The following is a 26150-nucleotide window of genomic DNA, read 5'->3' on the forward strand; positions in this document are numbered from 1 at the left end:
CGAGTGGAGCTGTACGTGGAACATGGCAACACAGCACATAGCGATGTCCGTTGAAACGTGTAGCGATGTCCGTTGAAACGTGTAAAATGCAGGCGGGCACTACGAGTCAATGCTTGTGGTGTTGCCACGTTCCACGAACAGCTATATTTCGCTGAATAAAAATCTGAATAAAATCGGTTTCGCAATGTGAATTGACAACAATAACGGATTTTAAAAACAGATGAAAATAGCTTCCAAACAAGACTAATATTGTATTTGTAGGATTACCCAATACTAAAAAAAAGTTGTTTCGCAAAATTGAACATAACGGTCTTTTGAGAAATTTTAAAAATCTGAAAATTTAGAATTATGTTTAAAATTTTTCTGTCTGCACCATACTAAAATTTCATCTTGAACAGGCAACACGTTTTCGATTTTTAGAATTTCAAAGAGAGCGTGCGTTCTCACGACGATATAAAATATAAAGCCTACTCGAAAAAAAATTGTTAGCATAGATTAACGCAGAATTGAATAAGCTAAATTTTGATGGAACTCTGTTTTTATGTAGGTTGACTCGTTAATTTTTAATTGGATTTCAAACTCGAGTATCTATAATTCTTAATCCAACAGTAGGTTATCAGTATCAGTGAATTGTACATGGTATATTTTCAATTTTTAGGTAGAAAGTAAAAGCTAATTTAAAATTCTTACTGAAAATTTAATAATTCTGATAATATATACATATGTTGTTACAAATGTTCAATACAGCATTTATCTAGTATTAAGTTATAGGTCACAATGTAATACAAATTACTGAAGAAACAACATGCAGAATTAAAGACATGGTATGGCACCACATTACATTTGTACAACATTAACTTAAACACAATTACATACAGAATATACCAATGTGATGACTGAAAACTTGGACTACATGCTATGTCATTTACCCAAACATGTTTGTCAACATTTTCAGATTGACCTTAGTCAATGAATACGAGGATCACTATTTATATTTTGAGCCTTGGCAACACTAATTAAAGTTAGGCGCGATTTGACGTTTGCACGGAATCGTCTGGCATTATTGACCATAACGTACTTCAAATGTTTTGTCAATAGCTTCATTTGTGTTGTTTATGTTGCCTTGGAGATTGCGCGACAACAATAAAATGGAATTAACTCGTGAACATTTTCGTGCGATGATTTTTTATGATTTTCGACGTGGATTATCAAGACAAGAGTCTATCGATCAACTTACTTCCACATTTGACGATGAAGCCCCATCCTTTGCCACTGTGAAACGCTGGTATAACGAATTTAATCGTGGCCGCCATTCGCTCACCGACGAGATTCGCGAAGGTCGTCCAAAATCAGTTGTTGTTCAAGAAAACATTGATGCTGTGCAAAACCTAATACTGCAAGATCGTCATGTGACATACTGTGAGATTGAGGCAACCATAGGCATTAGTTCCACCAGCATATATAAAATATTACATGATCATTTAGCTGTGAGAAAGGTATGTTCTCGTTGGATCCCACACAATTTGACAAAAACTCAAAAAGACGCTCACGTCAATTGGTGCAAACAAATGCTCAATAAATACAATCGTGGTGCTTCAAAAGACGTATATACGATTGTAACAGGTGACGAATCATGGATATGTGCATATGAGCCGGAACGTAAACAGCAGTCGACTGTGTGGGTGTTTCAAGATGAACCCAATACAACAAAAGTTGTTCGCGCTCAAAGCACATCGAAACAAATGGTCGCCTGTTCTTTCGGGAAAACTGGTCATGTGGCAACTATGCCTTTAGAGGAACGCAGAACGGTCAACTCTGAATGGTACACAACAATTTGTTTGCCAGAGGTCTTCGGTCAAATATGGAAAACAAACAAACGCCGTCGGATCATTCTTCATCAAGACAATGCCAGCTGTCACACATCTCGTCTAACAACCGACTTTATGAACAGTCAAAAAATCGAATTGATGGGTCATCCGCCATACAGTCCTGATTTGGCACCCAATGACTTCTTCTTGTTCCCGAATGTCAAGAATAAATTGCGTGGACAACGATTTTCGTCGGCGGAAGATGCCGTTGATGCGTTCAAAAACCATATTATGGAGGTGTCTCAAGAAGATTGGAAAAACTGCTTTGACAAATGGTTCGAACGAATGCAAAAGTGTATTAACCATAAAGGAGAATTCTTCGAAAAACAATAAAACAGTTTTCAATGCCAAATTCCTGTTTTTTCATTGTTAGGCTCAAAATATAAATAGTGACCCTCGTAGTACTAGCATAAAAAATATTGAAATGATTTGTACACTAAAGACATTCATTCTGAAGACGGGGTCCCCCCCAAAAATTCAGTCAACAGTACAGGACATACAGTACTAATTTCCAATCATAAACTAACTTTGTGAACAATGTATATTTTACTGCATTAGTTGCCAAATGTGTCATTTCGCATCAACAGTATTCATGCATAAACTAATGCTCCCAGATTTTGAGGATAAATTGATTTGCATTACTTGACATTTTTCAAGATGAAACATATTAACATATTTGTGCACTCATATTTTTAGTGCCAATAATTCTTCCACATCACAAGTCAACTTGGGTTTTTGACAGGCCACTGTATAATGTAATCTATCATCTGTATATAGAAGTCTCTGTGACATAGATGTTGTACTTCCAGCCAACCTGTGATTACTGAAATTTGATATACGACTACATCGTATGAGGTTTTGATCATAATAAAGAAATGCATCTTAGTAAAAATCATATTCAAAGCAGTATGGGTTTTTGACAGGCCACTGTATAATGTAATCTATCATCTGTATATAGAAGTCTCTGTGACATAGATGTTGTACTTCCAGCCAACCTGTGATTACTGAAATTTGATATACGACTACATCGTATGAGGTTTTGATCATAATAAAGAAATGCATCTTAGTAAAAATCATATTCAAAGCAGTAAAGAAAACCTGACCTTGCCTAGATTCAACTGCAGGTGGTGAATATATTTACCCAGATGTTGAAAACATAACAATCATATTAAGTGAGATTATGTTAGCTGTAGTAAAAAAAACAGTAGCAGAAGAGGAAGTAGATGAAAAAGAAGAAGATAAGGAAGAAGAAAAAGAAAGAGAATATAAGTTAGACGTAAGAAAAGTTGTCTGCTCTTGTGTGGTGTAGTTCATGCGTAATAGGAAATCGAAATATGGGTCAAAAGTAGGGATGGGCAATATAGGAAATTTGAAATTGTGATATATCTTCAAGAAAATATCGTCACAGATGATACGATACAATGTTTTTTCGATATTATGATATCTGCGATATATCATCATCTGCATGATATATATTGTTAACTATTGTGACAATATATCACTGCCACGATATATACAGCTAAAATATCATGATCATCTATGGCTAACACAATATATATCGCCAAAATATCATAATGATATATCATCCAACACTAGTCAAAAGTGAAGTTTGTGTGACGTGGACATTGAGTTGCACTTGATTCAAAGGCTTCCACACCAGAAAGACTTATTCTGCATGAACGTGAAGTACATACGTGCCAATATGCTATGTATTATTGTATTTTCTCTATTATTGCATTATTTATATTTGTCATGGTGTATGAAAGCAATTTGGTATAATATACTGCATAAAAGAAGAAGGCTGGCAAATACTGGTGTTTTATTTGTTAATTAAATTGAACGGAATTCTGCTAAAAAAAACCTACACTTTCCACTTGCGACTTGTTCAGAGAATTCCACACTTAAGGGGTTAAGCTGTTCTGGTTAAGTATTCTGTAAGTTTCATGTAAACATATTAAAGTTCTTTCAGTAAATATACTCAGCTGGTCGATAGCCTGAGAGAGAATCTATTCAAAATACATACATTTTTAACATCATGGAATTCACTTTGTAAAATTGTCAAAACTGGTTGGAAACAAAAGAGCTGGAGATAAACAACTAAACAACATACCCGTCAAGTGACAACCACTGGTTAAGAGAAAGTGAAGACAAAACATTTTAAAATTAATATGATCATTACGAAAATGTAGTACAGAATGAAGACTCAATATTAGTTCAGTAAGATTAGCTATCAAATGCACGTGTTGTGAAAAAAAAAATTATACTTGAGTTCCGGGGGGAAAAAATTAAACTCCCAATTTATCATTCTTGCTGAGTGCATAAAGTGATCGTTCAATCTTCGATCTTGCTACTAAAGTTCGTGGGTTTAGGTCTCAGCTTGTGCATCAGTGTTCTTTGTGAGTGTCCCTTCATCAATTCCATCAGTTTATCATTTATCCTCCTCATCACAATTGGCCAAAAATGGCAGAAAGGTCATGTAAAAGAATAACCATAAAACACATTTACAATTACTAAACACTCTTTAGATTTATCATTGCCATTCGAAATTTATAAAAAATTGATAGAATCAGAACTATAATTATAAATGTATTGTACACATTATGGTAACAATATTTTATCTTCCAGGTAACAATATTTTATCTTCCAGTATATTCCACATGTATAAGTATTCAACATATGTAATTATTACATGGGTCTTCTTGTTCTTGTATGGTGAATGGCAAGTGAAAGGTACAGATTGGTTAATTAAAGTTTTTGTGATTATTGAATTGATTACTTGTACAGGGTGTCCACGCTAGAGGGATCGAGAAATAAGTGATAATTTCTAGTGAACAGAATGTATTGGTAACATAAACTTTTACTTTTACTTGATACAAAACTCACCAAGTTTCAGATGATGTTTAATGCAACTCGATATGTGCACCTTTGGTGGCTCTGCACACATCTAAATGGTATTCACAGACACTTTCACATATTTGCCGATTTGCGGTAGTAAAGAACCTGTTTTTCAGAGTGTTCTGTCCCATTGGAGAATCGCTTTATGACCAGGTGGATCCACATTCCACGTACGACGAACACGGCATTGAACCCGAGTAACAGATTTCTCTTCTACTAGCCATAACACGCACTGAACTTTCTGTTGCGGTGTCCACATGTTTTCCACTGCGCGATCGACTACTGAATGGTGCCTGGCTTCCTTTAGACACAAAAGCTATTGACGCGCATGCGCGACTGTGTAGTTGTCTGAAAACAGTGTTGCACAATCTCGGAGAGTTTCTCTTTCATGTCATATGAAAAATACAGCAATATCCTTATCTGGTTTTAAATGGCGAGCATTTATTTCTCGATCCCTCTAGCGTGGTCATGCTGTATTATCGGCCTATGTATGCTAATATTTGGTTCTGTGTTTTTTGTGTGTAAACCAATATATGTACGCATACATATGTGTGTGTGTGTGTTTACCTGCCATATGTAATTGGAGGTTTTATCTCTGTTGAGGGTAGTAATTAATAAAATAATCTAAATAAATAAATTAGTTGACTAAAGCTGTCTTTGGCGTTAATTCACATAAAATTCCTTTTCCAGAGTCCCAAATGTTCCTCGGAATGGAAAATACCGACTAAACCATCCATGGAGTCAACATGTCCTAAGAATTTTGTGCACTTTTCAATAATTTTGTACAAGATTTTTAATAGTGTGTACTATTATTTACTCATTTAGCTATCTAGGAGGTCTTTCAAAATTTGTGGGACTATGCAAAGTAGTGACTATTGAAGCACGTACAATATGTATATTGGTAATTACTATAGTCAGTAGAACCTTTACATATTACACATATCACACCATTCCCTCTTCAATCATGCAATGGATAATGCTTGGATAAGTGATGGCGTTTAAGGTGATGCTTTAGGCGAAATCTTTGATTGCATAATATACATGAAAAGGGCCTTTCGTTTCTGTGCATGCTGTAGTGGATCTTTAGGTGCTGTTTCATACGGAAACGTTTGTTGCATATCTCACATGTGAATGGCCTCTCATCAGTGTGGGTTCTGAAATGAATACGGAGTCTCGATCGTTTCGTGAAAGTTTTCGAACACAGTTCACAAACATGTATCTTTAAGTTACCGTCTGTGATTGTAAAACTTGAATCGCTAACACTGTGGATGTTACCATCAGAAAAAGTGCTTCGAAATGCAGAATCTACACCGGAAATTACACCAAGATTTTCCTGCTCTTTTGTTATGGAGATCCTACCAAAATGTGATGAATCATTCACATTTGCTTCACCATAATAGTGTGCAGCTCCATAACAGATGCCTGCTGAATCTTGCTCTGATGCAAAACAATCTAATGCATACCTGCAAGCAAGAGAGACTGATGTACAAAACAGCTGGGCCAGGAAGGGAATGATTATAACAAACTACATGACACAGTGGATAAAAACTCAACAATTTATGAAATTATAGATACTCGAGTTTGATCTTCAATTAAAAATTAACCAGTACACCTTCATAAAAACGAGTTTCATCAAAATTCAGCTTATTCAATTCTGTGTTAATCTATGCTAACCAATTTTTCTTTCGAGTTTGCCTTCTATTTTTTATCATCACGAGAACAAATAAGTACCTTTTTTTGGTTTTGCAAACGATGGCTCTCGTTGAAATTCTATAAATAAGAAACGGATGGTTCAATTGTGATGAAATTTTAGTACGGTGCAGGCAATACTTAGCATGCACTGACTTACAGTGACAGCCTGCAATTTCCACAGTTCAACGGACATTGCTGTATGCCATGTTGCCATTTTCTATGTACATCTTACTGTACTTTACTTTATACTGTACTGTATAAAATCGGTTTCGCAATGTGAATTGACAATGATAATGGATTTTAAAAACAGATGCAAAGAGCTACAAAACAAGATCAATTTTGTATTTGTAAGACTACCCAATACTAAGAAAAAGTTGTTTTGCAGAATTGATAAGAATGAATTTTTGACAAATTTTAAAAATCTGAAAATTAAGAATTGTTTAAAACCTTTTTGCCTGACCATACTCAAATTTCATCACGATTGGACCATCCGCTTTTTATTTATAGAATTTCAGAGAGAGCGTTTGTTTGGAAAACTAAAAGAAATGTACTTTTTTTTGTTCTCATGACGATAATAAAATAGAAGGCATACTCGAAAATAAAATTTGGATAGATTAACGCAGAACTGAATAATTTTAAATGTTGATGTAACTGGTTTTTATGTAGGTCTATTGCTTAATTTTTAATTGGAGTGTAAACTCGAGTATCTATAATATTTAATGCGACAGTAGTCTAGCAACAAGGCAAAATTCACATAAAATTCCACTTTCTTCTGCACAGATTTTCCAAAGTGGAATATTCAATTTTCTCTTAATTTCCACAAGAGTATCTGGCTTGTACTCTATCTCTCATTTAAAAATTTAAATTGCTGCCTACAGAAAAAAATTGTCATTGCAAATATATTGCGAATTAAAGATGAAACTAGCAAATCATATTAAAGGCAGTGCACTTTACTCTTCCAAATAACATTATTCACTACTTTTTTGTGTATTATTGTTATCCTTAATTTTGCCATAACGTATCTTAGCATACAATCTTCAGAGAAAGCAGAAATTCAGACTGAACTTGATGAATTTTCATCTAAATTCAAAGCCAGCTTTTCAGGTTGATCATGATGTGAATTAAAATTAATATCAGTTTAATGTAGACTCTCACTATAGCTTAGTCAAATATGAGGGGAGGCTGAACTTTGCAGGGTGTACTGGCCAATTCTTCTATATGTAATGGTGCAAAAATCGTCTTTCTATGATTTTAACTTCCCTTTCTTTTTCAGGTCCAAAGTGAAAATGGCAGCACCTCCAGAAAAGCTCTCCAAAGGCGTCATCCTGTTGCATGACAATGCCTCACCACAAGCTGCAGGTGAAACAATGGCGACACTGACCTCCTTAGGCTTTCAAGTGTTGCTCCATCCACCCTATTTGCCTGACCTGGCCCCATCTGACTATCATCTGTTCCCCCATCTGAAAAAACACCTCAAGAGACAACGATTTGGTAGTGTTCAGGAGGCAACTAATGCTGCAAATCAGTGGTTACACCAACAGTCGGAAAAATTTTATATTCAAAGACTTAGGAAGTTGCAGGACAGATGTCGCAAGTGCATTGACTTCTTGAGGAAATATGTAGAATAGTGTGGCAGTTACAGCTTCCTAGTTCCATTTTTTTCTGGGAAAGGCTCAATACTTACCAACCTCCCCTCGTATTACAACTGACAGCATGGAATAGCATCTGGAAGAAATGCACTCACCCCAACAGAGATTGGCCTATGAACCCTACTTATTGCACAAACAAATCACCAGTGTTCGGAAAGTTACTTCTTTAAAAGTAACTACTTACAGTTACTTGCCTCAAAAGGTAACAGAGTTACAGGTGCTGGTGCTTGAGAAGTAACTCTAAGTTACTTTTATAGTTACTTCGTACTGAAAATTATCTTGCAAGCAATTACATTGTATGTACAACTGATGATCATTAACTGGAACAAAATAATATATGAAGACTTACATAACTGAAGCATGACACTCGGACTGAATACAATCTTGCCTCGGTTTGCTATGGGTAAATAAATAGGCCAGAAAAGGTGAAAAAATACCTTTGTTTACATTTTTCAACCACCTGATAACTCTGCCAGATGGTGGAAGGAATTGAAACTCCTCCCACAGACAAGCAAAAGCCACATGTGACCTCAGCCAGCCAATGAGGCACTTCCAAGGCTGTGACATCACACAGGAGGTAGTCAGGTGTCCTATTATGTTCTGAGCTTGGCTTCCAAGCTCACTTGTGTTTTGTGGCTTCTTGAGAGCAGGTGAGAGGTTGTGTTGCTGGCCAAAACCAGTGCATTAGTAGCAGCGTGGGCCGTGAATAATGGACTTACACTGGAAATAGGCATCCAAGGCCCATATAAATTAAATATGGATCTGAATTAGTGTTACCACACAGGCAATGCCTTATTAGAAGAAGTTCTGAGTGAAATTTTCGCCAATGTGCCGAAATCTGTGTCCCATATCCAAATTGGGAAAGCCAGACCATATGGTTTGCAGGAAGGAGCCATAGGAGCATCCATCAAGTATCCATGAGCATCCATGGTTATATCCAGCAATCCTCCCATGGAAAGCCAGGAAAGTGCTCCCATTAACCCCAAAACCTTTATTATCTCAAGGAAGCAGACCAAAATCACAAGTAATTCAGGAAAATACCCATTATTTTGTTTTGTGTGCCCCATCAAATGCCAGATATTGGGATGTGGCGTGGAAGTGTGTGACCCCCAAGGTATGAAGCATAGTGTGTGGAAATCTGTAAGTACAACTTCTTTTGTGTATTTATTTGGTGTTTTCTTTGTGTATCAGTGATGTCTATGCTTGGTGGTGGCCATGCCACAGATGGTGTTATATATTGAATAAATGTGCTGTTCCAATGTGATCGACTTGGATATCACTGACGTGAGCAATAAGTCTATAAAAGCCTCCTCAAAAAGTTCGACTGTTGGTTAACAGGTCTCCCAAGGGACACCTGTTATAATCCACAGAACAACACAGACAGCATAGGGTCTGTGTGTGGCAGCGTAAAGCGTTGCTCTTTTGATTATTTTTTTTTGTCTCCACCAAACCCTTCCCATAACAGAGTCGCTGAATCTCTAAGAGTAGAATAATCTTAATAGCATTATAACATCACCCTTATACAGTTTCATGAAGTAATAAGTTAGCATGCATGGAATTTATGCAAAAGATAAATCAAGTTTTCTTGAGACATCCAACAGGGTCCATGTATTACAGACTTCTTAAAAAGCAGAAGAGCTACTTAACTGAAGTAGTAATGTAGTTATATATGTATTTATAGAGGCACAAGTAGCATTGAAGCATAATTCATTTGCATTTATAGGTAGTTGGGGTCTGACAAAAATACACATCAATATTATGAATATAATAAATGAAAGAACAGAACAATTTTGTGACATTTGCATCCAAGTACTGCTAATTTTCACTCAATGTATTTATTTATATATTATATTTGTAAAGGTACAAGTATCATTTTACTGAATAGAACACAAAATAGTTTTGGCAAAACAATATGACACATACGTATATTGCACAATGTCTTGTCCACTTTAAAAAAATAAATACTTCGTTGTATTCACATCATATTGGAAATACATGGGGAAAGTAATCGCCTAGAAAGTTCTGATAGTATAAAGCTTGGGTCACACACCATTGTCTACTCAATAGCTTTAATATTCAATTTTAGTGAATCATAGATAGAAGTGCGAAACTCCCCCAGCAGTGTCCACAGTTCATGTTTCAATTAATTTTTGGGTGAACACAGATGGCAGTGATTACTCCTGGAGCCTTCCCGAGATGGACAAGCATTGCACTGCCAAAGCCTGTGTTCTCAAAAAATTGAGGAAGTTTGGTAGAATTTTTTTATTATATTGTTGACTATTCGAATTTTACTCTGAATAAATTTGAATTCAAGGAATATATTTTAGCATGTGTATATCGCGCCACCTTTCGAGAGTTTTTTTTTTTTCTTTTTTCTAATTTAAGGTTATCAACAATGCACTTCACTATAATAAGTACACATACAAGCTATAATATGTACTTCAGCTGTTTCCTCTTTGATTGGGTAGCATTCAGAAGTCTTTAATGGCAACATTTACACTGAGAACACGTTTTAATTAAACCTTCATGGATTGATCTAGGTTGGATGAATTCAAAAACCAAAATAAACAAGCCTACATTCAAGGGAAGAGGATGCACCAGAACAGTTGGTTCTTTGACGGAAGGCTGTACGGTGCATGCAGCCTTGCGTCCCTCTCCAACTTAAAATAAAAGAGGGCCCCACAGACGGTAGAGACTTTGATGCAGTTGTGGGGCTTCTCACTAACCTCTACCTGCACCCAAGCAATGATCTCTGTAGTCAGGAAGTCCTTCAGAAATGTTGAAAAGTGAGTATGAAAGGATTTCTCCCGAAGTATAGTAAAAAATTGGAGAAGTATGCTTTCAATTTTTTTATGAGCTATTAGGAAGTGTACCAGTGTGGTTAGCAGGTTGGGTCCCGTTAGCAAGTGTCTCCGTGTGTGTGATGTTTAATGAAATACATTACAGTAGATGATTGCTGGCTGGTTTGGCCTTTTCTCTGCCGGCAGGTTTAAATTTTCTTTGAAAAGAGGACTCATCCCCCCTCTCATAGCGGGGCCCATGAACGGGCATCAAGTGTGGCATTGAAGAAGTAAAGCTGCGAAGGAGAAGAGTTATTCGTAGACAGTTATTTTTTCCCGGGACAGCGTAGCAACCGGTGTGCAATCACAGTGCAGAACGGTTATTTTGACAAAATCCTGTTTCCCTATTGGCTGCTTTGGGAAGGGGGATTTTAAAAATTTTCACTTCTTGCCCAAGCACTAGGCCTAATTGGTTGTTTGACTGCAAGTACCTTTGTAGGGAAATGCAGCAACAAAGGGTCACTGGCACAAAGGCAGTTCCCGCACCGGATATAGGAGCAGTGCAGGAATATTGCTGTGAAAGCACACTGGCCACATGCAAAAGGCTAAATAGTCGACATTCTTCTACATGTTATCATATGAATTTGACATTAAGTACCTTGTCTTGCTGCAAATTTCCTTACCACGGCCAAAAACTGAAAAAAAAATAAAAAAATCACAAGACCGCAATGATGTGAGCTGACAATGGTTGGTTTCATTAATGCTGATCACTTGTGACCTTGGGTTAACCGTGGCTGGCACGTGAAAGGATGAAGCATAAGTTTCAATCCTCATTTTTCCATTTAACACTCTCCCCAATTCCAACTGATCCGCCTCTCTCCCTCCTTTTCTTCCCTTGTGATTGCACAAATCACAAATAGTGCTGCCTTTGCGATTTTTTCTTAGTTTCCTTCCTCGGAGCATAGTCAATAAGAATTCCTACTTCTTCAGCTTATTGTGCAACTCTGCTTCTATTTCCAATAGTTTAACCATGGAAAGTGCCGGCAAACGGAACAATATTATAGTAGTCGAAAGGAGTTCAACGGCTTCATATTTCTCCTAGTGCGTCAATACCTCCACAAGTATGAACATGTCATGACCGAAATATGAACATAAAGATGTTTGATAACATAGCTCTCTTTCAAGTTGATCAATTTTGCCAAAAATTTCCTGATTGTCCATTCATTTTTTAACAACTTTCTAGACTGTTCATAATGTAAAGACAAGGGAACGGAATTACACGTACAGTAACTAAACCCAATATGGCCTACCTAAGGTTTCTAACAGCATACAAAGTCAGAAAGGTTAAACTAATTGCAAGATTCAAAAGAGAGAACATTTCTGGATGTTTACTATAAATTCGAGCAAATTTCAAATAACAACACGCGTGTAGGGATCATTTTATTAAGAAGTAATGTTTGGGCCATATTGGGTACATGTGTGTACCCAATCATGTACCTGTGTGTACATGTGTGTACCTAGTCATTTTATTTTGTTCTTTCACATCAAAATATGCAACAGAAATTGTAAAGAAAGTACCACAACGTTGCTTTTATAGGTAAATAAGTACACTGATACAATTTTATTTTCATAATGACATATGAGATTTGCATGAAGCTACATTGTATACAAACCAATAAACAATGGAGTGATTGATTTACTTTATTTTACTTCACTTTTTGTGACACTTTTGGCTAATTTGCGAAGATGGGGACAAGTGATGATATGATGAAATTGAAGAATGGAGACTCACCAACATCCATGCCGAGGCTGGGACCTCTGGCATCGTAGCACGATGTGCTAACCACTCCGCCATGGGGGCCGACACATGGGAGTGACATGTCACAATTTGTTACCAGAAGAACATGGATTACACAGCACAGTCTGGACAAACAAAAGGTTCTTTATCATCCTTAGTGAGTTCCACACACACTCCACGTGAACATAAGAGTAACAAATGTCACATTTGCGCTTGTCCTTCATGATATATTCCTATGTAGGCAATACAGAGTCTAACTTGGATAGTGTTGTTATTTTCCTTCATATCATATCATGGATGCTATACCTTGAGGCACAAACCACTCTTCCACGACCCTTTGGGTAACGTCCTATTGCAGAGTAATCAAGGAACTAACTTCCTGTGTGTGAATTTTATTCCGGGTAAAACAGTCTTTTCTGTGCATGATTCCTACTTCCTTAAATATGCAAATTGGGGAGCTACGAGAGAATAGTGTAACCCAGTTTCGGAAATCTCCTATAATGGCTGAGGGTTCGACGTGCTGACCCCATGTCACCCCATTACCGGTTGAAGTTCTCCACACCTCTATGTAGGACCTCTATGTAGGATTGTGGGAGGGTGCCTGGCAGTCGGGAGATAGGCCAAGGCCCTTCGAGGGCTGTAGCGTCATGGGTTACTTATTAATTTATTCATTTAAGAAGGAAAAATCTAAGGTGCTTTTCGAAATAGGTGAAATCATAGATTAAAAATGCATGTCCTGTGGTTACAGATTTTTAAAAAAAATCACTGTCTAAATGGGGATTTGAACACACACATGTTGGTGCCTCACTGGCAACTAAAAAAAAATGTAACTGTGCTCGAACATGCATCCTTCAGAGCGTGAAGCCGTAACACTAACCACCCACCTACACCTTCTAGTGGTAGGTATTTATTTACTTATCAAGTAAGTTTTCAAATTGTTTCACTACTGGCAAAGTGAATTTCTTTTCCCTTTCAGATGTAGTTCTTTTTCCACACCGATACATTTTTTTTACCTTCTGCCACCCATGGAGATCCTTATGAAATACATTATTGGGATGCAACTCACAGAAAAAAAAAATCTTAGTTTAAAAAAACTTGAGGTGGAAATGATGTGATCAAGCACATATTTGACCTCAAAATTTTTCATCTTTGAAGTTTTGCTTGCAACGCCACCATCAACTGAGCATTTATTTTCTGGACATATAGTACATCAACAAAAGGGGTCTGTGTGATTCCAATGTATCCAAACAATAAAATTTATTAATTCAATTAAACAGTATATATTGAACTTAGGGTGCGAAGTTTTCATTTGTCATTTCATATACTCAGACTCGAAATATATCTACAAAAAGTCACAAATGTTACAGATACACTAATCTATAAAAACCTGTTAATTGTTAAAGAATTTCAAACTCAAATTTACGAAATCAACTTCAATATATCTTATCTTGCAATAATCTTCCGTCTGTCCAATAGATTGTTCTGCCAAAGAAACTAAACGGAATGAGAGAATTCTGGTTTATTTTACACACAGTTTTCTTTTCTTTCCTCGATAAAAATAAAAGCTAAACTGTGAGAAACTTGCATTGGGAATTTAGAAATATGGAAAATTCAATTGGATTTGGATTAATAAAAAATTCAATTTTTCATGTCAAGGGCAAAGAATTCACGCATAATTCCTGGAGTCAATAATTCACACATAATTCCTGGAATTCAAGGAATTCCCGGTGAGTAGCCACCTGGTAATTGTACTGATAAATGCCAGCATGGATTATTGGATGCTTCTGAGAAATATAAAGTTTGCTACATCATTATATACGTTAGAACATGACACTTTAATATATCATTATAGAGGAGTTATTGTTCAAAAATATTTCTTGATTTGTTTACGTAATTATTAATAAGGCAGTTCTTTAATCCTACATTTTACCACAGAATCAACTGATGTTCTGGGATTTTGCAGAAATCACAGGAAAGTGTTTCACTGGTAAAAACAAAAACTCTAAATTGTAATAATAATAATTATTATTATTATGGCTACCATTATGATATTACAATACATAATATCAACCTGCCATACAAAGTAGCTTCTTTAAAAGCATTAGGAACCCTTATGATTGTGTAGTGGTCATTCCTGTTGGATTATGTAAAAAAGGTTAAATATTCCCTTCTTAAATAGTAGGTACAGGCCGATATACACAATAAATAAAGTATTCAAAGTGGAGGGTGCCATCCGATCAGCTACAATAATTTACGCAAGCTAGCACCTTCACAGCATATTCCCAAGGCTTGTACAAACATCCCCCATTTAGGAACTCCCACTTAGAGCAAGAAAACTATTGCAAAATAAACTGCTGAAACATGTATATGTATTTACGTATAGTTCTATCACTTCTGAAACTTTATATCAAGAAGATAAATGAATGAATGAATTAAAATTTTTGGGTGCATCTACACTTCAGGCCATTCTGCACCCTTCAAAAAATTTGAGGAAATATCCCCTGACTTAAGAGATTAAAACAAGAGGTGTAAAAAGCCTCTTAGGAAAAATTAAACGTGCAAGGTTGTAAAAGGACCTGCACAAGATGAAAACAACACATAAAAAATTAAAAATAATAATAAAAGCTTCCTCACAGACGGTAGAAGAGACCAGCTCATTGTAAAAACCTAAAAACATTTGATAAAATACTGTTGTCATCATCCAACAGGGAATATGCCGAAAACTTAAAACATTACAAACACGACACAATGGAGGAGGGACCTGCCCTTGTAGCAAGTGACCATGCGTGAGACGGCTGTGTCAAATACAGAGAGGCGAGAGGGACAGGATGAGGAATGCCAAGCACCTATAGTGGGCTGCTTAATAGCGTGAAGCTTGTTCCCCATTTCCGTATCCCACTCTGCCTGCCAAGTGTCAACAAGGGAACAACAAAACACATTCTCCAAGTCGCTAGCTGGCAAAAGGTGGATGAGAACGTCGCCATCTGCATTGGCAGATTTAGCGGCAGCATCAAGAGGATATATTAAGTTATATTAATTTATATAATAATTATTTATTAATAATTAATTTAGTTATATTTAGAATAGATTCATAGCTAATTTACATGGACAATTTCTGTCATCTGCCTGGGCTTCAATCAGAAACGAATATGAGAGCCTTCTTTTGATTTTAGGAATTTAATGTTTTTCCACTGCAAAGAATGGTGCTTCATTAATTTTGTAAACTGCATTTGCGTCAGGCGTTGCAAAATTGAAGCATAATACTTGAAAATAACAAAGAAAAATGTAAGCATCCATCCAAGACCATGGTTTTGCCCCTGATCTTTCCTACCCTGCTACAGTGTTGCATACTCTAAGCCTCTGTTTCAGTGGAACTAAACAACCTGTATTCATGAATACGCACATGGCTTTATTTCTTACGAAAAAAGAAGAAGCAAAATCTACTGATACTTCCACGTCACAATGTCAAACGTAACATATTCAAACATTCTTGAAAGACTTACATTGCCCATTCTGTGCACGAATAAGATAAATAAACTATAGAGTAGAGTTTGCAACTCTTGCAGACATCCATAGTTGGGAATGCAAGCGTGATTTCTTCACCTCATTTTGGCTGGTCCGAGCCATGGGCAAACTTACCAGGTGACATGCAGAAAAACAACAGATAAACAATGGATGGCAGGCTTCAATTATTAACAAACATGAACAGAGAATTGCATCTCTCCTCGGTAGATACAACACAGTCGAAAAGAAAGAATGAAAATATTCCAAGTGAAGCGGAATTGTGGCTTCAGATTTTGAAAACACTTTATGCTTCTATAGGACATGCAGAAAGCAACAAACATATGAAATATTCTTTGAGAACTTTTGAAAAATCTATGCAAGTGGCACTTTCCGTAAATGTCCTTAACTCATGCTAATGGAGAAAATCTATAATGTTTGTAAATAATTACAGATGTTCTTTTGCAACTCTCTCATCATTTAACCCTTAACTACTATGGACAGTGTCTCAGATAATGTTGAATTTTTCTTTACTTTACTTTTCGCACCCTTCCAACTGCAGGTGGACCCTTCTCCATATCTTTCAGTTAGGGTGCTGGCTACACCTAGTCAAGGTCACAAAGTATTCCCTATGTTTTTTTCAAATCTTATTGAATTCTACTTCCAGCGAGCAGTCTGACAGATGTACCATAGCAGTTATGTTAGTTTTTATTATGTTGCATTTCAAATGGCTCATAATTCATTTTCAGCAAAATATTACATAGTACTATGAACTACATCTCTTTGACAACATAAAAATGTAGACATTTTAAGAATTTGGAATTTTAAAAAATAAAGATATTACTGATTTTCTTCCTCTTTGCATACATTACGTTACGTTCCTTAACACTAGAAAGCTAACGTATCGTAAAACCTACGATCCAAGATGACCATATTTCACCATACACCTCTTAGCTGGTGGGCAATATACTTGTCTGCTCAGTTCCGCTCACCACGTTGGCTTTTGTCTCAGTTTATGGCAGACTCAGTTGTCAACCGGCCGCCGGTATAGTTGTTTTCAGAACGCGCTCATACATTTTACGACACATTAGCTTCCCTGCCTGGATTTTTGCTGGAAACCTTTATTGCAAACTTTTAATTTTTTTCATTATTGTGAAGTTTTTAGTGAGGGTTATGTTTTGATTGAATTAAAGTTCAAATTATTTATGAGCACCAAAAATGAATCCACAAAACCAACCAAGCACAATCTGCGGAATTTGTCCATCGGTAAAGAGTAGTATGACGTCATTGTACTGCTGCCGCTGCAACAAGCCGATCTTGGGAAGCATCAAGGAAAATGCTGTGTGCACTGCACTGATGAACTTTAAAACAGTTTTTTTGTAACCAAAAGGTTTGTCAAGGTGTATTCTAACAAGTCATGTACATCAAAATTCAATTTTTTTAAAACCTATTGTTGTCATAGTTTTTTAACCCCCTCGTAAATTTTATGATCGATTAGCTTTAATGAAACTTTTCATGTACGTTAGCTTTCTAGGGTTAAACAAAATCATAATAATTGAAAACTGCTTTGCAATATTCTTCTATAACCATGTCAAGTCACGTGAAACGCGTCAGAAATAGAAAATAGCGAAACAGCCAGTTCAAATTTCAAAATAAAAACACCAGTATGACAGACCCCTGCATAGTAGATGGGTGATCATCAACATCCATAGAACTTAAGGGTTAAGAAATCCAGGGCTATAACTTCGAATTCTATTATACCTACACAAGCTGTCTCAAATAGTACATGTAAACAGTCAATTTAAGAATTGGAGGTATACCTAGGCTTCTATTCTGCGAGAGCTTCCTGGAAATAAATATGTCCTATCGGAAATAGGTAAAAAAGTTTCAAGTATGAACGAATCCTCCACTTTCCATTCCACACCCTATACATTCCAAACTATATAAACTCAATTAACAGTTGTGATGGTATTCCACACAATGATCTGAAATTTTCAAAAACTCTACCTTTGAAATGTAAAATAAGGCTCTCAAGAATTGTGACAGCCTAGCATTAGAATTTGTATTCTTATTGGTCTTACGTACTTTCCATTGTTATTCTACCACTTTTGGCTTCTTGCAACAATGATGCTGAATTATGGTTAACCAAATAAATATATCTCCTATAGGAACACTCCTGTCCAGGCAACAACTCAAACCTGGAACCAAATGTGGGGAAATTGCATGTTGATCACAGAAGTTCAATGATAACTGGAACAAAAATTCCAGAACAATATTTTAGTTGTTAATTTTTGTACTTTGCAAGATAAATATATTCTTACATTTTTTCATTTTCCTTATTTATGATGCATGGATTGGGGGGAGGGGAGCTGCAGTATGTCACTCACTGTTGAGAAGGCATCAATAATTTGTAACTTTGGTGCATATGGTAATTGAAAGAGACTTCTACATTATTCTCCTTGATAGACTGAATCTAATGAAAGCTGCACCATCAGCTCTACACTATGGGCCAAAAGTCTAGTACTATTTACAGTGGAAGAATGTATTATTCGAAAGCAATTAAACCATTAGCTGAAACAAAAGATTTCCGCATGAATTGCAGCCTTTTTTGAGAAACAGAGGAATAAAACTTACTGCTACATTATGGCAGTTAAACAATTGTAAATCTTTTTTTCTTTGTTTTTAATGTACAAACAAGAGATATGCATGTATTTTGGCTTATAGTCCTATCTTTCAATCCCAAGTTCAACTGTTTAAACCCTCATTCCTCATGGGTGAGCACCATGCTCAGCTTCATTTTGAAATGCTTGTACAAAGTAATTCGAGCTTCGTGGAAGTGTAAGAGCAAAGATCTCGCCTACCTTCCTTTGTGAGTATCCCCTTTCAACAAGATACCACAATTGAAAATATGAGTCATTGCAAAGTGTCTCTGAACCATCTCTGTTTCAGTTGTATCGGAGGCACGAGAAGAAGGGAGCACGGTGCTCACCCGCGGGCAACTGTATTTTCACCTGGTAATGAGTTACAATAGATTTTATTTGCTTCATAAAGAAAGGAAGTGAAGCATTAAATGTGTATTATTCACAAGCAAAATCATTACAAATATGAAAATACGTGGGGTGAGTGCCACGCTCACCCGTGAGTAACGGTATGACAGACCCAACTGAGAGTACAACAATAAAACTGTTGCTTGTCTAATTGCTTACCTGATCTAGAAGCCAGCTTCAAAATGTAGCAAAATATCTTCCAGGGTTCAAGCTGTACACTCACACAAGTTCTTCCACAAATAATGCAACATTGCCATATAACTGAAGTTAATTATCTGATTCCATAAAAAATCTTCTTGCACCAAGTGCTGAATATAACACGATTATTTCACATTTAAAACCGCAAAAAAATTAAAAGTTTCAGATGATAAAACAATTATTCCGAATTTCACATCCTGGGACATTATAATTATTCTCTTGTAAAAACGTAAACTAAATACCTCTCTTGTGCATCACCAATGCCAAATGTACGTATTTTCTAAAGTTTTGTTAAGGTTATAAATCTGCCATATTCAATTGCCTTACTAATTTCCAGAGCAGTCTTTTAAAGTATTTTGCTGCTATAAAAAATTTAAGATCAAAAGATCTAATTTTCAGGTAGTTGACCTGGTCAAAATAGTGATGATTTACCATCCCACTTCAGCCATCTGACCATCCCCAATCACACACTGCATTTGAAACTTCCCATTACGAAACTAACACTTAAATGATTCAAAAAAATTGTTGCAAGACATGTTTCTTGATCACCGAAAATGTAGAAGAGACAGAGATTTGAACATCGAATAACTTAAAAAACCAGACATGTAGGAAAAATAAATTCTTCACTTGCCATCTTGAAACGATTTAACCAATTTTGTTCAAATACAAAAGCAGATCAGTCGTCCAAGGTTTCTAGTAGCTATGAATATTAATTTCAGCTTATCATGGTAACAAAATTGGTTATTTTCCTGTAGTTTACGGTTATTACAAGCATAAGAAAACAGTTTTTTTCTTTGTGACGTTTCAGGAGAACACACGCTCCTTTCATCAGACATTTTTTTTTTTTTTTTTTGTTCTCCTGAAACGTCACAAAGAAAAAACTGTTTTCTTATGCTTGTAATAACCGTAAACTACAGGAAAATAATTCTATCATGCAAGCAATGCGTACATACAAGAAAAACAAAATTGGTGATTTTGCCCAATTTCTGTACCTATGCACCTCCAAAATAACATAACATTTTATCGAGAGGTGTCCTAAAATTGCTGAGATTTTCATTTCTCATTTTACAAAAATGTAGTCTAGTCAAATGGTTGCATATCATGGGATCTTCCTGTGATAAGGAAAATCATTTTTTTGTGTACTACTGGCCTCACTCCTCTCCTAAATTATGTACTATATTTTAAAAGATTATTAACAGCACTGTTTCTCAAATCTGTAAAATTACTGATCTCAACCATGAGTCTCAAACACAAAAAAAAGTAAAAAGTAAAGTGCTCCCCTGTGCATAGCACCATGCCATGAAGGTGTATAGTGGGTGTGGGGGTAACGCCCCACACTTTCTTGATCCGGTCGTGAGTGGGGGTGATGTGATCAGCACCACGCCCCTGACCGCCTTTACCCCCCCAGGTAGCCATGTTATTCGACGCTAAGTGTGCGCCAGGGCCACTTCCATCGTTAGAAAAGTTCCCGGATTTGAACCGGCCGGGGATCGAACCCGGGACCTTTAGCATGGTAGTCAGATGTGTTACAGACTGAGCCACCGCAGCCTTGAACACAAACACAAACTGCACTCAAATTAAGAAATAAATATCTACCAGTGCAGCATCACACTTCATAGGACAATAACAACTCACTGAAAATAAAAAGAGAAAAAGTCCTAGTGCTTACAATTGCACAAACAGAAAAATCCATTTCCTTACTCAAAAATAAAAATAATGCCTCAAAAAATATCTAGGAAGGACATTTGTTTGAGTGTAATTACCTTTACTACTACTTTTCAAGTTTGAATATTTAGTCACTTTTATCATCAAATTCAAGAGCAAAAACTAGGAATTAGGGATTGTAACTGGTACTGTAATAAAATATAGCTGAATAGTATCCGTAAATAAGAACTTGAATCGGAGATCGGTAACATATTTACGTATTGTGTGAGTTACTCACTATATAATATAGTCAATACAAAATTTGTATAAAACAGTCTTTCTTACGTGAGCGAGTATGAAGTTTTTTTGAAAACTACGTTTCTGGGTTCAACTGCCCCCTTCTTCAGGTTCTTTCTTTCTTCTAGGCACAAATAATTTTATGCCGTGTCAAGTGTGATTTTAGTCATTTTAATGGGATCTAATGCAAAAGAAGTTTTATGGATAATGGGAAGCACCTTTTATCAGTTTTTTTTTAAAACAAGATTTTAAGTGAATGGTGAGCTGTTATTGACAAGTGCTTTTTAACCAGGACCTTTTAACCTAATCCTTTTAATCACACTTGACACGGCATAAAATTATTTGTGCCTAGAAGAAAGAAAGAACCTGAAGAAGGGGGCAGTCGAACCCCGAAACGTAGTTTTCAAATAAATTTCATACTCACTCACGTAAGTAAGACAGTTTTATACAAATTTTGTATTGACTATAAGAACATGAAGACACAACGAGAGCACCTCTCAAAACAAAATAAAAACAATCAACTTTCTCAATGCAAGAATGACTGAATATGGATCAAATGGAAGTACAAAACTATTAAGAAATTCCACTAATTACATATTTTCTTCAACTAACAAACTTGCAGAAAAATCATAAATTGCTTCACAAATGTAAACACATACATGTTGTTCATGTGGCATTTTATCAGAATAGTAACAAATATACAACTAGGCCTACATGTGTAAACTGTTGTTCAGATAAAGTGACACGATCCTCATTTCAGTGCGTTACATTATCTAAATGCAAGTGAACACAATACTACCACACATAAATCTATCACTATTTCACACAATTTCCAAAAAACACATTATACCTTAAAACACCCAACATAATAAAACATTGATATATAAGAAACACTGAAGGTTTTCTTTCTTGAATATACTTTAAAATCAACTGTCAGCAATGGCAGTATGTTTAATGTTTAATTCCTGCCTTGGACATTGGTAATCTTTGTGCACGTCCATTCATAAATTTTATCTAAACACTGTCAAGATACAGAGAAGTACCATATTTACACATGTAACGGCTTTTGATGGGGGAAAACTGAAAAAAATTATATCTTGTTCATAATACACAGTAGAATTCAGGTTCCAGAAATTGTTTTCTTACGTGTAGATTGTAAAGCTGTTGCTACGCCAATCAAGAGTGAATGAGATCGTATCCATTCAATCAAGAACAAATAACATCATACCTATTCAATGAATCACCTGTTGACCAAGAGGAGAATAGTCTTGTGTATACAATGAGTCACCAACCCAGGCCACCTCCCCCCCCCACCCTTGCCCTCCACTGTGTTTAACATCCCAAAGCTTTCACTTTGCAGCTCCATCCAAGAAGTGGGCTTTTCAGAACTGGAGCAGAAGCTACATAATTACATTATGGATTTGCAGCACTCAGGAAGATATTGTCTATTATTCCTCGCATGGCAATTACACATCCTGTTTGTCAGGAGGTGTGTGATCGAATCTTACCAAAACAGCACCACTTTTCTCCATGTCTTAAAAGGCTTTGATACAAAGTGAAAAATCATAGAAAACGACCATTTCATTCTTGTATGTGTATTTTTTAAAATTATTATTACTAAAGAAACCCAATCTGGTAATTTGTATTTGCGCCTGTTGTTATATATGTGTTATATGCAGTGACATAGTGAAAACATGTGTGGTTTCATGCCGAATTATTCCATACATAATATGCATCACAGTTTTTGGGAGCAAAAATTTTGCAAAAAAAAAGTGCACATTATACATGAGTAAATACAGTAATAAATATAAGAATATTTAAAAGAGAAAGTCAGAGAGAAGAAAATACTATGTGCTTTAAAAATGAAGTTTGGATCTCAAGACAAGTGTACCTGCCTAACCTGAAAGTTATATAAAAAAAATCAAATTTATTACTAATAACTGTGTCCAATGTATGTTCATTTTCTACTTTGTAATCAACATTATAATATCAATGTGAAACTGTAAACTTTCTGTGTAAAAAAGCCACATTTTAGCAACCTTTAATTTCAAGTGAAACTGGATAAAAGTGCCTCTTACAGACACATTACCAATTTTACAAATACAGATGATAGACTGATAACTATAATTGAACATTGGCTGTAATTGGGCCTGAGATTGAACCAGAAGTGACTACCCTGTAGCTGAATCTTCAAAATTGCATTGTTACTTCATTTAGTTGAAGTATTGCATTCAGTATACAAATTCCCAGTGTGTAGGTACATTCTGTTCCCTTGAATTACCTTATTGATCACTGAAATACTTTAGACTGCAATTACTGGACCTTCAACGTTTCTTATAGAAGGTAGCACACTTCAAAGCCTATAGCAACTAAATGAGAAAAAAATCTTTGCTCAAACCACCAACTGTGTAAAGTGCACACAATCTAGAAAGGCAAAATTTCTGGAGTCAATGTCTGAATTTCCACTTACTTACATAGAATCCAGTGCGTGCTTACAAAATGAACCATAGCGCACCACATTGCGCTCACTGTCACCTGGTGAATGGACCCCAAGATTAATCAAAATATTTGTTAAAATCAACAGAAAATACACAAACAGCATGATAAAAAACACTTTAAAAGTTATTCCGACCTTTCGATTTCATCTCGGAATCATCATCAGGGCTGGTTTTAGTGATGACGAAGTGAACGCGGTTGAAGATCAGCTGGCGCTACTACATTTTTATCATACTGTTTGTGTGCTTTGTGTTGATTTGAACAAATATGTTGCCAGCACACGATGTGAGAAGTTTTTTACCGTCACATTAATCAAAATGTTGAATTGAATGATCGATTTGGTTAATTATACCCACTTTTGACTAATCACAAGGATGAGTGATAAGATAAAATTACTGACGGAACACTCATATGCCCAGGTGGATTCGAACTCAGGATCCCTTCAAAATGTTGGAGGAATAAGAGAATCTAATATGTTGTGTGCTGCATAATGTTAATAACAACAATGTTGGTATGTCCATAGTGTGCAGTTCAGTAACTGTCGCTGGTTGACTGATTTACTTAGAGTTGCAATTTGCAGATTGACTGGAACAAGAATGACAAGAGGCTCAAAAAAAAGTTAGGGACAAGGATATGGGAGGTAAAAGTATTTTATTCAGCACAAGGTACACTGTATGGTTAGACTAGAGGGTGAGGTGTAAAGTGAGCGGCTGTAGCTTAATGAGAGAAATTGAGTATGTATGTTTTACTTCACAAGACTCAATGCACAGCATTGGTATGTTGACGAAAGTGAAAGTATTGGTTTGTTGAGTTGGTGTTTTAAGTGCACTTTTTGCACAGTAAGGCTAATCGGGACAGGACCTACAGTTTAAAGTGGGATCCGAACCACTCTGTGATTCCACTGGGTATTGAACCCGGGACCCCTTGATTACAAGGTGGCAATGGAAAGCGTGCCAAGTGACAGACAGTCTAAATTTCAAACTTTGAAATGCAACTATGAAGCAAATGAAATGTGCTACCTTCATAAGGTATGATGCCAAAAATTTCACTTACCGTTCAGCAGCAGCAGCAGAACTCATCTCACTGTTTGTCTCACATGGATCTTCCACCTCCTTCTTACACTCAGTCTCCAATATCTGAATATCATCATCATCGTCATCTTCATCCATTGCATTATCACAATGTTCATCAACACTTCCAGAAAAAGATGCACTTTCAGATGCAATGACTTCCGCTTTTGTGTCCGTCAATTTCTTCGTGCAAGAAGAGAAGTCAAATGAGTTTGCTGCATTTTTGAAGTTGCTCCCTACACTATCCGGAGCTAGTGTTTCACTACCATTGCTCACTCCCCAAGTTCTTTGTACAGGCTCTTTGGTTCCACTACCACATGCTGTAGCATCATCTAAAGTCTCAAGTTTCACACGGCAAGGAACTAGCACCAGATCGGAATTCTTGGGGCGGGGACTTCTTTTCTTATTGAAACGCACAGGATCTGGTGGCCACGGTGGCTCTTGACACTGGAATATTAAAAGAATATTAGTTTCCACATCCATATAGAATAACACTGTTAGTCTTAACCTACAGCAGATGAAAGCCTCACATGCCAGTAAACCCTCTCCCGACGGGACCTTTTCAATGATATGTTTTGGAAACATGGAAACAATGTCCGGAATTTCGCTTCTAGTATCGGATCTGTGGATTCTGGATGTACCAAATTTGGAGGAAAGCATGAGTAAAGGCCACTCTTTGAGGATATGTAATGTCCGTGCCCCAAATTTTGGGGAAAAATTGAAATTGGGCAACATTTCCGAAGACAAATGTTCGGCAAACTTTGAAAATTGGGTGTTTGCCGTGCGTCTCCCTACTCCATTTGTTAATAATAGTAACAATATTGTTTTGTAATTAGAGTATTACATGCCTTCATATATATAATAATGAACAAAAAATACAGAACTGAAATATCATGTGTAGTTTTCAAGAAATAACACGTTAATTTCTGGCACATGGTTCTGGGATATATACAGGGTATACACAAAAGAATGGTGCAGTTTCAAACGTTAATAAAAAAAAATATTTCTTATCTTACACGGGTACAACATACGTGTACATCGTCAGCATCGGCCATTGTCCAAGTTTCTCATGCACTAACAGCAGTTTGCTTCTCATGCCAAGTGGGAGGTCGCGGTGCAGCAGGAGAAGGCTTTGGGTGTGTTCCATTTTTAGGTGTCCAGATCTGCGATTACAGTGTAGAATGAATTTTGTACACAGTTTAAAAACGATGTACC

The 26150-nt window shown here is 36.3% G+C and overlaps 1 protein-coding gene across 6 annotated transcripts in view; it reads right to left on the minus strand.

The window, feature by feature from the left end:
• The window catches only part of LOC145999069 (uncharacterized), a 56800-nt gene that overhangs the window by 25170 nt on the left and 5480 nt on the right, over positions 1-26150 (minus strand). For 5 of the 6 annotated variants that reach the window (XM_083136029.1, XM_083136032.1, XM_083136030.1 and 2 more), the window contains exon 3: positions 24919-25382. In XM_083136029.1, coding sequence (XP_082992155.1) covers positions 24919-25382 — 464 coding nt within the window. Of the gene's footprint in view, positions 1-18406; positions 18434-24918; positions 25383-26150 lie in introns of those variants that run through there. The other variant, XM_083136034.1, reaches the window with a different exon arrangement.

The sequence above is a fragment of the Lepisma saccharinum genome, chromosome 14, assembly GCF_977018435.1.
Source record: "Lepisma saccharinum chromosome 14, izLepSacc3.1, whole genome shotgun sequence".
In the NCBI taxonomy this organism is placed as follows: Eukaryota; Metazoa; Arthropoda; class Insecta; order Zygentoma; family Lepismatidae; genus Lepisma; species Lepisma saccharinum.